Raw genomic sequence first — 11785 nt, forward strand, 5'->3', positions numbered from 1 at the left:
GATCGGGTTCAGTTAACAGCCATCGATCGATCGCTCGGGTTCAGTAACGCGTAGCCTGCAGTGCAATCGCTCGGGTTCAGTTAGAGCCCAACGCCTCGCTCGGGTTCAGTTAGAGCCAACGCCTCGCACACACGCGCGTACGTGTACGAGAGAAACGCGCATCGCTCGGCCCCCGACCTCCCACCGTAACCGGGAACTCCCCAAAATTTTCCTCGCCCTCGCTTCTACCACGGTTTTTTCCGTCATGGACGGCCCAAAGAATGTCATGCAGCTGCGTCTCCGGCCCGCCCAGGACAAAAAGCCCATTTTTTGTCATGATTTTTTGTCATAGAAGTAGGAGCCCACCACATCTATGATGATACCGGGTTTTGTCACAATTATCGTCATAGAAGTGTCATATGTATGACAGAAAAAAATTCGTTCAGCCCAAAATGTCACAGATGTGTCTTTTTTTTGTAGTGAAGAGTCCTCCTCCTGGCTAAATTTGGTAAGCTTGAGGACATTAATCAGATCAAACCACTGAAGCATGAGTTCATCAAACAGGTTCTTCTAAAGGTACATTTGAGCTCCTGCCCATCCCATAAATCTGAGATGGTTCTATTCTTCTCATTAACTAGGATATACATATCCCAAAACTAGGTAGCTAGAGGGGCATTCCCATACTAGGTATCCTCCTAGAACCTTACTAGTCTAACATTGCCAACATGCCACTTGTAACCCACCCTAACAGCTTGTAAAGCCCAAAGGAAACTTTTCCAAAACTGGGAGGGGTGATAGCCATGACAACAAAGAATATTTTGGTTTCTAGTATTATACTTAGTATCAACTATCTTCCTCGACAAGGAAACTTCCCCAGCTACATATCTTGTAACCCAAGCTCCTATAAGACAAACATTCATATCTTGCAAGTTTAACACACCCATCCCACCAAACTCCTTTTCATGCAGATGGATGTCTAGTTGGCAAGATGCAACTTGTGAGCACCTTCACTATCACTCCACATGTAGTTAGCCATGTGTGAGTTGATCAACTTCAGACCTCACTTGAGAAACTTGAAAAAGGACATTAAATACAAAGGAATACTAGCTAGGCAAGATTTGATCAAGGTGATTTTGCCTAAGTAGGAGAGGAGCTTACCTCTCCACCCAACAATACTTGCCAAAATCTTATCTATAAGGACTTGGAGATCCTCCCTACTTAATTTCTCAAAATGGAGTGGGATCCCTAAACATTTAATGGGGAAATCCCAAACTACACACTAAAAGATATCTACAAATTCTTTCAATTCCCCAACTTCCACATTAATTGGAACCAATGCACTCTTGTGGTAGTTAATCCTCATACCAGAGACTTGTTCAAAACAAGTCAGAATCCACTTTAGGTTCAGTGCTATTCTACTGATTTTCTCAAGGAACAACAATGTGTCATCAACACATTGCAAACACATCACTCCACCAGGAACTAACTTAGGGGAGAGCCCTTGAACCAGCCCAACATGAGAACCTTTAACTAGCATCCTAGGTAAAACATCCACCACCATATTGAAAAGTAGAGGGGCTACAGGGTCCCCCTGCCTCAATCCTTTTCCAGTGAGGAAGAAATCACTCTCCTCACCATTTAGCTTAACTCCGACAAAGCCACCCCGTGTGATATTTCTAATCCATCCTATCCACTTGGACCCAAACCCTCTAATAGCTAGGAACTCATATATGAAATCTAGATTAACCTTATCATAAGCTTTCTAATAATCAATCTTAAAGACAAGCCCCTGTCTGCCAGAGGAATGCACAACATGTACAATCTCATGGGTAGTTACAACACTCTCTAGTATAAATCTACCCCTTACAAAGGCACACTGGAAGCCTGAAATCAGTCTCCCCATGATTACAGCCAACCTGTTAGTCAAGACTTTTTGTGAAAATCTTAAAGCAACAATTAAGCAAACTAATAGGCCTAAACTTATTTATTGTTTTTTGCTTCATTCTCTTTGGGGATCAAGGTAATCATAGCAAAGTTAAGTCTAAACAAACCAAGATCACCCTCAAACTAGGCATTACACATTCTAATCAAATCTCCCTTCACCACATCCCGAAAAACTTGATAAAACATAAAAGGGAGCCCATCAGGCCCAGGTGCCCCATTAGAGTAAGATCCACAAACAACAACTATAATCTCTTCTTCAGAAAAGGAAGCTTCTAGTTTTGCATTTTACTCTATGGTCACCATTTCAAAGGTATTATAGAAGTCCTCTTGGAGATTTATGTTTGGTCTAGGTTCCCAACTAAACAACTTATGTTAGTAATCTATTGCTATTTTCTGCATCCCTTTATTATCACTAAGTGGACCATCATCACCTTCCAGAACATGAATAACTTTTTCCCTCATTTGGTTAGCCATAGCGTGAAAATAAACTTTGTTCCTATCCCCTTCCAAGATGTCTCTATCTTTAGATCTTTGCCTAGCTTTAATTTCCTCTACCTCCTAGACCTCATGTAACTCTTTAAGGATGTCATCCATCCTTATTCTATCACTATCAGATAAGTCTCCACTCTCAGCTTTCACGTCTAAGCTATCATACTCAGCCATAGCTCTTTCTTATCTCTTCTAAGGGCTACTCCAGCCTCTGGCTAGTTTTTGTAATGTCCTCACCTTGTGATGCCAGATATCCACAGGGTTACTGCTATTACACCTGCTAGTCCAGGCTTTTACTACTAAATCTTTAAAATCAGGCCTGGTAATCCAGCATTTCTTAAATTTAAAACTGCTACTTTTTGACCTGTGGTCAACACCAGAGTCCCACACCACAGGAGTGTGATTACTCCCCACATAGGCAGCACCCTAGCACTTGCCAAAGGAGCATCTACAACCATAACCCTCAATTCCCCATAAATATGCCACTACCGCTATCTTGACCATGTACCACTGCCGATGGCAAGGGGTAGGCAAGGCTAAGCGGTGAATCTTCTCATGTCCGAGTTAAATTTATTTTTTGTACAGTTTTAGTAGAATACGGTGATGAATTGTGGTCCCTTTTGGTTGTCCGATGCAATATGCTGAAATTTTAACGTATGCTTTGTATGGATTTGTTTTTACGTGATCAACATTGCATGAATTTGCATGGATATGGGGGTAAGAAATGAGGGGATGGTTGTAAACAACGAACATAAGAGGGGTGAACTCAAATTGTCTGTGGACATAGAAAGGGCTAAATTAGGCAAATGTGGTTGTAAATGCCCTTATCGTTTTTTCATAGTGTGTCTTATCAGAAAGTATTCCAAGCCTCCAACCCAAGAGGACCGAACTGTTTTGGATGATAAACTAATCTTGACGTAGTTATTTTACGAGGATCTTTACAGCATATGGAGTACGGTAGCACCATTTATATGTGTTGCGCTGCCATTACACTCTTGAGATGAGGCTGCTACTTTATTCTCCGACCCTTGTCATCAAGAAGACCAAGGCCAGGCAAAGCAATCCCAAGAACCCCCCCTGGATCATGTTCTTTCCCATCATTTCAGTAAAATCGACCCTGCAGGCGCATGTTTTATGCATGCTGAATGACCAGGCAACGCTGAGCAATCAGTCAAGTTCTGAATTATGCAACTGCACATCGCGCTGCACGGGACAGGATTGCCAACATTCTCCTCAACTCAAGTAACCTGGCAATCTAACATGTGTACAGGTTTCAGTCCGATGCATCAGCCACGGCCAAGAAACGAAGGCACTGAAAACGGCGTGCCACTGCGGTCCAGCAGATACAACATGCTTGTTCATCAGCACGGAGGGAGAAACCTAATGCTCCCCAGTCGCTATGACACACTAGTAGTAGAAAGGAGCAACCCAATCCCAGCCCGAAGATACTACACTATTACTAGCCTAGCTTCTGGGTGATGACCCCCTGGATGGAGCCGACGAGCGCGAAGGCGCTGACGAGCAGGCAGACGGTGCTGAAGCCCTGGAGGACGAGCCACCGGGTGGACCAGCGGGGCACCTTCCGCTGGATGAAGTACATCTCCACGGGGAAGTAGATGGCCAGCGGCCAGAAGTTGAGCGCGCCCAGCAGCGCCAGGATCTCGTTGAAGTAGGGGAAGAAGATGGCCACGGCCGTCGTGCTCGCCACGTACGCCGTCCGGAAGCACACCCGCAGCAGGTTCACCCTGTAGGCCGGCAGCAGCGGCACCTTCACCGTGTGGAAGTCGTTCACGAACCCGCTCCCCGGGTACCGCTCCGCGAAGTGCCTGTCCGCGAACTGGTAGATCGGCTGGCTGTACACCTGCTCACATTTTGTTTTGCTTCGTATCAGTTCAGAGCTCTGCATTCTGTAATAAAATCGCTCTGCAGAGTTTCAGGGTTTTTGACTTTTGGGCAGTAGTACCTGGTAGCCGCCGAGCAGGTGGAGGATGATGCAGGCGTTGGCGAAGTCGATGAGCCAGTAGGGCTCGTAGAAGCCGAAGCCGGTGAGGAGGTTCCCCGGCGCGTCGTTCCCGAAGGCGGCGTAGCCGAAGCAGCCGCAGCAGAGGTAGAAGAAGGTGGTGACCAGGATGGAGATGATGGACGCCTTCTTCATCGTCTTGTTCTCGGCCGGTGGCGACTTGAGGGTGTCCTACAGTGTGTATTGGCACATGCACGAGCGAAACAAAACAACGTGTCATCCTGCTCAGTGGTTTACTGACAGTACTACCAAATACAGTAAGTAATTCTGAAAAGACGGATGATACTAGGAGTATTACCTGAATTTCTAGGAGGATCAAGGAGTACGGGTACGCGAACGCAATGTCGCCGATGGCCTGTGAGACGCGCCATACCTTGGCGACAGGGGTTTTCATTGGGACGCCCGTTATGCTCCCTTTGATGACGCCGTTAGCTGAAGAACAAGCGTGTCAATTTTGTGTCATTTTTCAACGTTTATACTGAGATCATCGACTAAGTAATCTGACTGGCTGTCCGGGTCTGGGAGATAAGCAGGGCGTAGTACTTACAGATGGTGCTGGCGAGGCCAAGGCCGAGGCCGATGAAGGCGTAGGAGAAAGACATGACCGCGGCGACGACGGAGAGCCACGCCATGTCGTGGAAGTCCGGGATGGAGGAGAGGAGGAGCTGCACCCCGCCGAACATGAGCATGTAGTAGCTGCCGTCGAAGCTGCAGGGCGCGTCGTGCCCGTGCGCGTGGTAGCAGTTGGCCTTCAGGATCGCCCTGCAGCATGCAAAACAATCGATCTGAGTTATGTATCTCTGCAAATCGAGCAGCAGCACGTACTAAACTACTAATAGCACAAAGGGAAGGCAAAATGATTCTAGTAATCCAATTAATCCACTTGATTCTTGCTTGCTCAACCGACGCTGCGATGCAACTGGTGATGACCGGCGAGGCGGCGGCTACCTGATGCTAGTGGCGGTGGTGAAGGTGTACGCGACGCTGCAGCCGTACAGGCTCAGGTACTGCAGCGAGCCGCAAGCCCAGGTCTGCTTCTTGCCTGAGCACGTTGCCAGAGTGATGCACCGATCAAATCACAGTACCACAGCACGGGCGAGCAGTAGCACATGCACATACAAGCTGAATAGCTTTGCATGCTTGAGTATATGTAGGTTGCTAAAGGATAGTACCGAGGTAGACGCGGACGGCGTCCATGTAAGAGCGGTTCCTGGGCCCCTTCTCGGCGTCCTGGCAGCGGTAGCAGTCGGAGAGGAGGGAGGCGGAGACGTAGGTGACGACGGCGAAGCACAGCATGCACGCCGGCCCGGCCACCCACCCCAGCTGCGCCACGCCCCAGGCCAGCGACAGCACCCCGGACCCGATCACCGCCGTGATGATGTGCGCCGCGCACGTCCACTCGGTCCCTGCAGCAGCACGGCACGGCACGGCAGGACACGCCGGTCGCCGGGCCGGCGGCAGCAGCAGCAGCAGCGTAAGCAAACGAAGAAGCAACCGCGCATCGCGTGTTAGGACTTAGAGGAGGTGCGTGGCGCCATGCATACCGGTCCGGGGCGGGCTCCCGTCGTCGTCGCACCGGCCGTCGATCACCTGGAGGGAGTGCTGCACCGCCATTGCCCCGGCACCGCGCAGAGGCTCGCCCTAAGCCAAGCTTCGCGCCGCTTCCACGGGAAGAGACTGGAAGAATTAATGGGGTTCAGCCAAGAACCGCGGAGCTATACGGCGGCACACGACCGGAGCGATCGAGCACGTAGCGACTGTGGGTGCGTGGGTCCCGCGGGGACGTAGCGGGTAGGTTGCCCCTTTCTCAATCGGTTTTGACTGTCAGCTGGTTCGTGGCGAGCGGGTGGAGAAGGAGCTAGCGGAGACGAGACGGGAGTGAGACAGGCATCGCCATGCCGGTGAACCTCCGCGGACCAGTGCGTGCGTGAATCTTTGGTGCCGTCGCCGTCGCGATTCTGTCCGCTTCTTTTGGACGCGGATCCCGTAACTTTTTCCCTTGCCCGAATTAGTGAAGCTGGACCGCCGGAGATACGCAGGCCAGCTTGGGCGAGTGTCTGTGAATCTGGTGAGAGTATCTTCTCTATCGACCGAAATGTGACGGAAATGTGGATGCGGATATGATGAATCAAGGATCGCGGGATAAATTCCGGTGGATTCGGACCGGCGTAGTGATGGCATTTGGATCTGAAGATAATCAGGGGCTATGTTTAGCATGTGGGCTGCCAATGCACATGCATGCAGCCGGTTGGTCCATTGAACTGCACCTAGAGGTAGGGCCGTAAGGGTTAGGACTTAGGACCATACTAGTACAACATAGAAGGACGTTTCCGCGTGGGATGCTATGCTCGAGATTTGGCAGCAAATGACTGCCCATGCCCATCCCACAATCGTTTATGATCTTGTCTCCAATCTTTATAGGCAATGTGTCGATAATTATGCATGACCATGAAAATGCCACGGTGCTGTGTAAATGTTGAAGAATGCTTAAGAAAAATGGCTAAAGAGGCAATATAAATTGACACATGAGAGTATAAGTGATTGACAATAAATTTTCCGTGTCTGCCAAATGCTAGGCGTGACGGTCACTTTTTTCACAAAGCGCGAGGCTAAGGCCCTGTTTGGTTCAGCTTTTATCAATGGATTCCGCTGACGCACAGCAAAATCTGAATCAAAGGACGAACCCAGCAGAATCCGATTCCAGAAATTCGCTGCCAAAATCTGAACCAAAAGCGAAAGCAGCCCGGGACGTGCTTTCCAAAATCTGATTCCGCTGCGGGTCAAAATCTGAAAAAGTTGTATCAGCTGGTTTGCCAAATGACCTACATCTTTTCACATCAGATTTTCGACAGTTGTTTTTCCACAGCAGATTTTTCACAACTGCTTTTAGAAATCCACAGCCGAACCAAACAGGGCCTAAAGGTGAGGACGGCATGAGGAGCGCTGGCGCTAGCGAGGCCGAGCTGTGCATGGGTGGGAGTTGGCGGGAGCGAGTCAAAAACTTGACATGTGCGTGTGTGTGTGTGTGTATGGGTGGGGGAGAGGGGGGGTGGCCGGGGGCGACAGCTAGCACGACGTTGGGGGGAGGGCGGGACGATGTGGCGACGCGCGGCATCGCCCGCCGACCAAGGGGGCGGAGGCCAACGGGTGAACAAGAGGAGGAATAATATGAGTTTAAGAACGAAGAGTGCCTGATCTATTTCCAGCCGTTGAATCAAGACCTAGTGGTCCTCACAAAAGTGGCCGCTGCAAAAAACGTTTTCAGATACTCTCTCCGCTTCGAATTACTCGTCGCAGAAATGGATGTATCTTCATTTCTCGGACAAGTAATTTGGAACGGAGGGAGTACCTAGCATATGGTAGTCCCTTAATTTTACGTATCTTACCCCAAAAAGAAAGCAAAGCCTCTCGACTTGATGCACCTAACTAATTTTTTATTGAAAATATACTTAGATATCAATACCGAACAACTTTACCAAATTGGTACCATTTCCATGGTCACTCGCTCGCAAGCGCCATACTCAGGAACGTGCTAGTGGTCAGTTGGTCACGAGGAGGCGTCACTCTTGGCCTGATCTGATAGAGTCCGAGTATTTGGACTTGCGGGGAGCCTACCGCCGCTGCTAGTGCAAGCTTGCAGATAGATATAGGAGTACATGCTGGGGTAGTACAGTAGCTTTCTCTCAACTTCTCTGTTGACTTGACGGTCCAATTGTAGTCGCTCGAGCAAACAACCCTTCCGGCCGAATTCGGCACGACATTCTCGCGCGTGCTAAGCACCAGATAGATCGTGACAACCCGGAGGCGACGAGTTGGCAATGGCATCCAGGGAGAACGGCCAGCACGCCAGTGCGGGGAGAGAACACTGATGTGTACGTTGATTTCAGTGTCATGGGCCAGGCATGCCCCCATTAGAAATTGTTGTAGAGCAGACATTTGGAAACGGGCTAGGCTACTACCGGCCCAATCCATAGTTGTTTAGTCGAGCCCACTTTGGGCCGGGAGATGACCCAATCCATACATGCTTGGATGGGCTGTTTTTCTCAAAAGAAAAAAAAAAGCTGGGATGGCCCGATGGTCGAACTGTGTGGATAGGCCGGGGAAGAACAAACATCGGCCTTTGTGGGGAGCCTGGTAGGCGAACGGGACGGTTGAGATGAAAATAAAATATCAGGGCAGCAACCAAACACTCACTACAGGGTCTACAGCTGAACCACTCAAAAAAAGCTGAGCCACTCGCCCCTCTCGAAAAAGAAATTGAGCCAGTCACCCCCCCTCCAATTTTTTTTCTGAGCCACTCGCACTAAAAGAAAAGACGGCTGGGCCTGTCTTGACAAAAGGTGTAAAAAAAGTGTGCATGAAATGGAAGTAAGTAGTGTACCTGAAGCTGATGGAAGCGGTGATGGTGTAGGCAATGCCGTAGCCGAACAAGGCTGTTTGCTGCAAAAACTGGCAGACCCACGCGCTGTTGCTACCTGGCAAATAATACAGTATGATTTTTTTTTCTTCCAGAAATGACCAGCCATTATTTTATTTTATTTTTTTGCGGGTCAATGACCAGCCATTAGGAACTAAACTTTTCACGCTAGGAGTAATAATATACAAATTCACAAACAAAAAGAGTAATAATATACAAAAGATCATAATGAAAGCGGAAACAGGGTTGCTAGTAGGTTCCGACTTCCAACAATGTTTTTTTTTTTTGAAACAATGCAAAAAGCTTGACAATTTCATTGAATAAGAAGATTTTTAGAGGTATTGGCCAAAGGCCGAAATACAAGACATCACTCTCAGTCTCGCACGGTACTACATTACACAAATATTTAACCCCGGCGAGGCACCACAAAGATGCTTCCTTTTTAATTCTAGCAACTATGACACCCATCATCGGAATCATGGTGTCGCGGAAGGCATACGCATTTCGCTCCTTCCAGATTTTCCATTAGATAAGCAACATAAGGGCATTTCCAACGCTAGCTTGCAAATTTGCTCCAGCATCTGTCCGCGGATAAGGGAGGACCAGTCCGCAGACACTGATGCCGGATTCCAACATTCAACGTTGTCCGCATACATTTCAATAACCTTTTGACCTAACCAGACGACATTCGTGCAAACATGACAGATTTTATATAAACTAGACGACATTCATGCGAACACGACGAATTTTCATCATTACATTTTGAATATCTAGAAATAAAAGAAAAACGTATCGACCTGAACCTATCCTACGGCGGCCTCCGGTGTCCCAACACCTGTTGTTCCCTTCCTGGGACCGCGTCCTCCATCCTCGTCTCCATGAGCACCGGAGTCCGGAGATAAGACAGATGAAATGAAGTTGCGGTCTCCAGCAAGGAAGAGTAGACCATGAGAGACGGACCGACCCACATGGGACACAAGGCCCTGCCACCTCCTATGCCCTACTCATCCTCGAAGGAGTCTGTGCCTTGTTCGCTACTAGTGGACGTGAGGTCCACGATGGAAATGGTGGCGCCAACGCTCTCGTCGTCCCACCGGCCCGCCCGAAAGTTCGTCGGCGGCGCGTAGGAGGCGCAACTTGTGTTGTTCTTGTCCGTGATCGCCTGCAGTTGCGCCCCTGCGATGACCTGCTCCGGGCGAGTGGCGGCAGGCAACCTCGTATATCGCACGTTGCTTGCAACGAAGTTGGGGTTCGTCACAGCCTCCTAGCTCACGCGCTCGCCGTCAATTTGACACCCTTCCCACCAGCCGGGGCTGCTCTAGGAGGAACATGTTATACCGTTGTTCCTCCCACGCCTACCAGAATGCCAACATAGGCGCTGGCTCAACCTGCTCTTCCGCACTGGCGGCATTGAAGTGCGCATGCGCCTGCTCCATGGTGAAGCCGACATGCACATGCGCGTGATCCGGTGCGGTGTTATGAGAGCCCGTCTCCATCGTGGTGTTGTCCTCGTTGTCGGAGACCTCGGGCGAGCTGGCCGGCATGCCAGCCTCGACCCGCCTGGCACGACGGCTCTAGCAAGTGGCCAGCGTGCTTCATTCCGTTGAAAGGCTCTCCCACAGAGCGTTGCCGCCTGCAGTCATGACGAATGTGGTGCAAGGAAGAAGGACGTGGAGCGGTGCATCAATGCATGATGCCGAAGTGGGTTTCTCGACTAGCGAGCCTGCTTCATGGCGGCATACGGACAAACGGGGCATTGAACAGGCATGGTAGATATATGTCCCGTCCCGTCCAGTAACACGTTTCCAGCATTGAACAAACATAGACACTAGGGACGCACCCTCGGCCGGTGTGCGGCTTCAATGCTGGAGCCAGTGAGAGGTCTAGTCCGCTCTGGGCCAACTTCAATGTGGAGCGGCCGCTCTGCAGAGGCATGAAAGCGGGTAGCTAGCGACGGGTGGGAATGTGCGCGCGCGAGGGAGGATGGTTTTGGGTGGGTCAGGGTGGTCAGAAGCGGGTATGGCTACAGTTCGGACGGCCGTGAAGCCCCCTAGTTTGTCTTCGATTTGTGAAAAAGTTTCGTCCGAACGATTTGAGGGCTAGCGTTGGAGATGCCTCAATAAAAACACACACCCTTCGAAGTTGCGACATCATGAACATCGCTGCTCCACCACTGCTTCACGGAAACCATACCTCCCCACTCTGTTGGGTGTACATCGTGCAAGCCAAGCTAGGCTTTAATCATGCCCCCAAACTCTCACGGTGTAGCCACGTTGAAAAAGAAGGTGGGCCGCCGACTTTTGGACCCGCTTGCCCCAAACTTCCAACAATGTTGGCACATCCGTATCGCTTCATTATGGACGAAGCACGTTTGGTCCACCCCCAAAAAAAAAGAAGAAGCACGTTTGGTCCGGCGGAAGAATCCACAGGGGTTACGGATTAGGGTCACAAATCAAACAGCCGCGCCACGCCCACGCGGCAGCTGCACATTGGCTGTAACTTGTAAGACTTGTCTCATGCCTTCCGAGCTCAAACGGACCACCACCCCCTTCCCGTTGTTGCTTGACAGTCCCGCTAGCCATAGCCAGCTGTCCTGCTCTGCAGTCCCAAACACGAACCCGTGCACTGCGACCAGTTATATTAAAGAAATTAGTGGTCTCTAATCAGCGGGGCAGTTTGATTAGGAACGTGCCCCCAAGCCGTTTGCGCGCTCTTTTGACGAGCTCCACACAATGCCTGGTCCAGCCGCGAGATTCACGAGCCTTCTTCGATCGATCTCTTGCTCCAGTGGTGCTCGTCTCCGCTCCTGTGTCTCTCAGAGTTTGTGTTTCCTTCGCTCCGGTTACACACCAGAAGCAATAATGTGATGAAGATTGCAAGGTACAGAAGCACCATGGGCGACAGAGACATCAATGGAAAGGATAGGTAAGGAAGAC

The 11785-nt window shown here is 50.0% G+C and overlaps 1 protein-coding gene across 2 annotated transcripts in view; it reads right to left on the reverse strand.

Annotated features, from left to right (window-relative positions):
- Positions 1-3540: 3540 nt before the first annotated feature.
- LOC119355446 (probable amino acid permease 7) overlaps positions 3541-11785 on the reverse strand; it is a 9805-nt gene continuing 1560 nt past the window's right edge. The window contains exons 1-7 of one of the 2 annotated variants that reach the window (XM_037622252.1): positions 5977-6476; positions 5605-5838; positions 5381-5474; positions 4980-5194; positions 4731-4864; positions 4376-4603; positions 3541-4273 (exon numbers count right to left, since the gene is read on the reverse strand). In XM_037622252.1, coding sequence (XP_037478149.1) covers positions 3872-4273; positions 4376-4603; positions 4731-4864; positions 4980-5194; positions 5381-5474; positions 5605-5838; positions 5977-6046 — 1377 coding nt within the window. In that variant the 5' untranslated portion in view covers positions 6047-6476 and the 3' untranslated portion in view covers positions 3541-3871. Of the gene's footprint in view, positions 4274-4375; positions 4604-4730; positions 4865-4979; positions 5195-5380; positions 5475-5604; positions 5839-5976; positions 6477-8813; positions 8908-11785 lie in introns of those variants that run through there. The other variant, XM_037622251.1, reaches the window with a different exon arrangement.

The sequence above is a fragment of the Triticum dicoccoides genome, chromosome 2A, assembly GCF_002162155.2.
Source record: "Triticum dicoccoides isolate Atlit2015 ecotype Zavitan chromosome 2A, WEW_v2.0, whole genome shotgun sequence".
Classification (NCBI taxonomy): Eukaryota; Viridiplantae; Streptophyta; class Magnoliopsida; order Poales; family Poaceae; genus Triticum; species Triticum dicoccoides.